The sequence below is a fragment of the Callithrix jacchus genome, chromosome 13 (assembly GCF_049354715.1).
Source record: "Callithrix jacchus isolate 240 chromosome 13, calJac240_pri, whole genome shotgun sequence".
NCBI lineage: Eukaryota > Metazoa > Chordata > Mammalia > Primates > Cebidae > Callithrix > Callithrix jacchus.
The window spans coordinates 83371389-83375480 of record NC_133514.1 but is presented as its reverse complement, the minus strand read 5'-3'; the positions used below and the strand labels follow the sequence as shown (position 1 = coordinate 83375480).

General features: G+C 36.7%; 1 protein-coding gene across 1 annotated transcript; it reads left to right on the top strand.

The window, feature by feature from the left end:
- The first annotated feature begins 1790 nt into the window (after window positions 1-1790).
- LOC100410623 (histone H3.3C-like) lies at window positions 1791-3025 on the top strand. Its single transcript, XM_078346882.1, has 2 exons — window positions 1791-1815; window positions 2326-3025. The coding sequence occupies exons 1-2, from the start codon at window positions 1791-1793 to the stop codon at window positions 2745-2747; spliced, it is 447 nt and encodes a 148-aa protein (XP_078203008.1). The 3' UTR covers window positions 2748-3025.
- The last annotated feature ends 1067 nt before the right edge of the window (window positions 3026-4092 follow it).

The window sequence follows — 4092 nt, the reverse complement described above, 5'->3', positions numbered from 1 at the left end:
CATAGGTGTATTACATTCAGATATTCTTCAGGATGCCAGTTACACAGAATCCATAAAATCATAATTTATCATTAGGTGGGCAAAGTGAAGATAAATGATCAGGAAGCAGTGGCTTGCTCCTGAGAGGTAAGTAATGGGTCAAATCGTAGTCATTTTGTCTATAATGCAAGTGGAATGACCATGGAACATGAATTCCAATAGGTTCCATTTACTTCTTCAATTGCTAATCAGTTTTCTCAAGAAAAATTCTATGTGACAAATACAAAATAGTATGTATAGCTGACTAAGCTCTGTGCTAGACAAAAGGAGGTGAACAAAAACAGGCTATAGATGGAAATATAATTTTAGCTTGATTATTTAGTGTTCAATCATAGGAAGGAGAGAACAAAGCAATAAAATATATTATGCCATGTTGACTTGAATAGGATTGCCAGGAAAACTACAAGTGATGAACAAAGTAAACATGAATTCTGGTTGCAGATGAGCTAATTTCTAAAATTACCTTTGGCATAGCACTTTATTTATATTTTCTCACCTATTAAAAATAAAAACAAGGGCTGGCCACAGTGGCTTATGCCTATAATCCCAGCGCTTTGGGAGGCCGAGGCGGGCAAATCATGAGGTCAGAAATCGAAGATCAGCCTGACCAACATGGTGAAACCCCGTCTCTACTAAGAACACAAAAATTAGCCATGCATAGTGGCACACACCTATATTCCTAGCTACCTGGGAAACTGAGGCAGGAGAATGCTTGAACCTGGGAGGCAGAGGTTGCAGTGAGCCAAGATCACGCCACTGCACTCTAGTCTGAGTGTCAGAGTGACTCCGTCATAAAAATAAATAAATAAATGAAATGAAAAAAGATTAGTGGTGTCTGTACAAAGAAGTCTAAAATAATCTTTTTTCAACTCTTTTACTTCACTTTTTTATGCTTTATACTTAAAATTATTAATTGAATAATATAGATGTATAAACACTTACCATCGACTTAACATTGGGCTCCCCATAAACATGGTTCAGAACTCTAATTATCATGGAATGGCTTAGTCGCTGACTTTAAAGAACAGGCTTTATCAAATCCCCCCAGTTTATAAAAAAAGACAAGTATTTCAAACGACATCATGTGCTTGCTCCAAGTACAGGAAGTTGATTTCAACCTCTTTAAAATATGTCCGCATTGATGACAATGATAACAAGAATGTATATCTTTGAATGCCCATCTTTTCCCCATAGTATAAGAGCATCCAATGGCTTTAGATCATTTTCTGGAGAACAGAGGCCAGTGAAGGAAATCTGCTGACTAACTTACAGTAACAGATATGTCATTTAATGGGCTCTCCTGAAGAGTTTGGATAGATTGCCACGAAGAGTCAGACTTTACAACAATGCTTTGACTAATTAAGATAGTTACATAAAACAGCTAAAATAGGATATGTTGTGGCAGATCTGAAAGAGGACAACAGATGTCCTGATAAGAGTGCGTTTTTGTTACTATATGAAGTAAAATCATTTGTACTTTGTGTCTAAAGCAGTCAGGGGTTACTCATATCTCCAAGATTGCCTGACAGCTTCTCTACCAATACAGAGGGATGGCTCTAAAGAACACAATACGCCAAGCCTTTGAAGGGCCTTTCCAATTTCAAATTCAAAATGGGATATTTTTCCTCAATCACAGCCTAAGTACTGGAGGCAGGGACAACATTATTCACAAAAAAGGAATCCCTCCAATAACACATAATCTGAGAAATATTGAGAAATCTGAAGAGACATTTCTAACATCTTTAGTCACAATGGCTAAAAGCCTGTCTTTAGAGAGTAATTACTTTAAATTATTGATTTATCATAAGAAATACTAATTAGATTTTACATTCCTGGAGGGTTATAACCTGCATTTTTTCAGCAATGAACATTTTGGTGATGTTGGAATGCGTTAAAGAAGACCTATTCATCTTACGTATTTTTTTTTTTCTCTTATAGTAAGCTTACTACTTGCTAAGGTCCTGAACGGAGTCAGAAGATAAAAGTCACCTCAACGATATAAATTATGTGAGAAAAAAAGAAGAAAGAGATTGGAAAGTACTGTTTGTGAGAAATTGCGTTAGAGTACTACAGTTAAAAGGCGTATGTCCTCTTCTCCCTATGTACATACTTTCCATTAAAGAGCATGGTGTAGAGTTTAGCCATCTGCATAAAACAATGTTTGTGGCAGCCACCGCCATGCTGCTGTTGCTCTCCAACGCGCTCCAGCTCCGCCTCTTGCTCTCCGCGCTCCAGTCCCGCCTCCTGCTGGCGGAGCTCTAGCGGAAGGAGAAGTGGGTAAGTAAGGAGGTCTCTATAGCCTGGCTAGTACAAAGCTGACTGTCCTCAAATCCACCTATGGTAAAAGCACCAGGAAGCAATTGGCGGCAAAAGCCACTCACCAGAGTGCGCCCTCTACGAGAGGGATGAAGAAACCTCACCGTTGCAGGCCTGGTACTGTGGCACACCATGAAATTAGACGTTATCAGAAGTCCACTAAACTTCTGATTCGCAAATTTCCCTTCCAGAGTCTAAGGCGAGAAATTGCTCAGGACTTTAAAACAGATCTGCGCTTTCATGCAGCTATACATGCTTTGCAGGAGGTAAGTGAGGCCTATCTGGTTGGCCTTTTTGAAGACGCCCACCTGTGCGCTATCCATGCCAAATGTGTAACAATTATTGCAAAAGACATCCAGCTAGCACACTGCATACTTAAGAATCCACTATGATGGGAAACATTTCATTCTCAAAAAAAAAAAAAAAAAAATACTTCTTGCTGTTATTGGTAGTTCTGAACATTAGATATTTTTTTTTCCCATGGGATCAAAAGGTACCTAAGTGTATGACTGCGAATGGAAAAATAGGGGACAGTAATCAGGTATTGGCAGTTTTTCTATTTTCTTTGTGTCTGAATTTTTAATGTAAATGCGGAGAAGTAAAGCATTAATGCAAATTAAAATATTTCAGTGAACACGTTTCAGCGGTTCAACTTGATAATAATTATGAATAAACCTGTTAAATTTTTCTGGACAGTGCTAGCATTTTGATTTTTTTTAAACAGGTAGATTTCTTACTGACAGCAACTAAATGGTGTTTGTAGTATTTTTATCATACAGTAGATTCCATACATTCACTATATTTTTCTGAGTTGTCCTATACTGCAAGTACATGATTTTAATGTTGTCTGTCTTCTGTGCCGTTCCTGTAAGTTTGCTATTAAAATACATTAAAATAAAATTAAAAAACAATGTTTACTTTAAAAGGCTGGGTTTTGATATGGCAAAGATAGTTGCTATCTCTTGCGGATGCTATTACTGTGGCTCAGAAAAGGTGGCCTCCTTACCCATTATAAAGCTGTTTCTGCATATTGAACACTATGTGATACACTCCTCATTCCACTGTAAAGTTCCATTGTAATTTTATTTCAATATCTTTCCCATCGTGCTGATTATGAGTAAGTAAGAAAAAGGAGACTATTGGTTGCTGTAAAAAAATCAATGAATTTTACTGACTTTACCTAAGTAAAGTCAGTATTAATAATAGTGGTAACAAACTTATTGCAAAAGAAAATATAATTTAGACATCTTACCAAAAATTCAATAAAAATATTCCACGTGTGTTATTGTATTGTGGTACATTTAGTGTTATAATATTGTAGTGAAGGGGAAAATGGGAAATACTGATATATTCTGCTCAAACCAAAAGTGCTCTTTGCTGTCCTCAAATTATTTGAATTTACTGGTAAGTCAGCAACATGCTAAGTCTGTTGGCTTGTTGGTTGTGATAATATATCATTCAGCATCTGGCTACTGAAAAGTGAGGTCTGGATGAGTGGCCCGGTGCAGTTTAGAATCTGGTACTGCATAGTGAGATTGTGTCACTTAAATTAGATCTTCTTTTTGCCATGGTCTTTGAGAAATCATCTGAGCTACTAAAGGCATGAAAAGATGGACAATTTTAATTTTATATTACTAACTGTTTAAATATAGCTATGTGTATGCCATCATTTTGCTTTTATTTTAAAGTAACTGTGTGTATACACGGATTATCACTATAAATATTTAGTCACTTAGC

What these genes read in the sequence shown, in the direction of transcription:
- LOC100410623 (XM_078346882.1), top strand. Translation starts at nt 1,791, where the DNA reads ATGGCTAAAAGCCTGTCTTTAGAGA. An exon ending in TAAAAGCCTGTCTTTAGAGA is followed by an intron (nt 1,816 to 2,325) that starts GTAATTACTTTA and finishes TGGGTAAGTAAG; the next exon opens with GAGGTCTCTATAGCCTGGCT.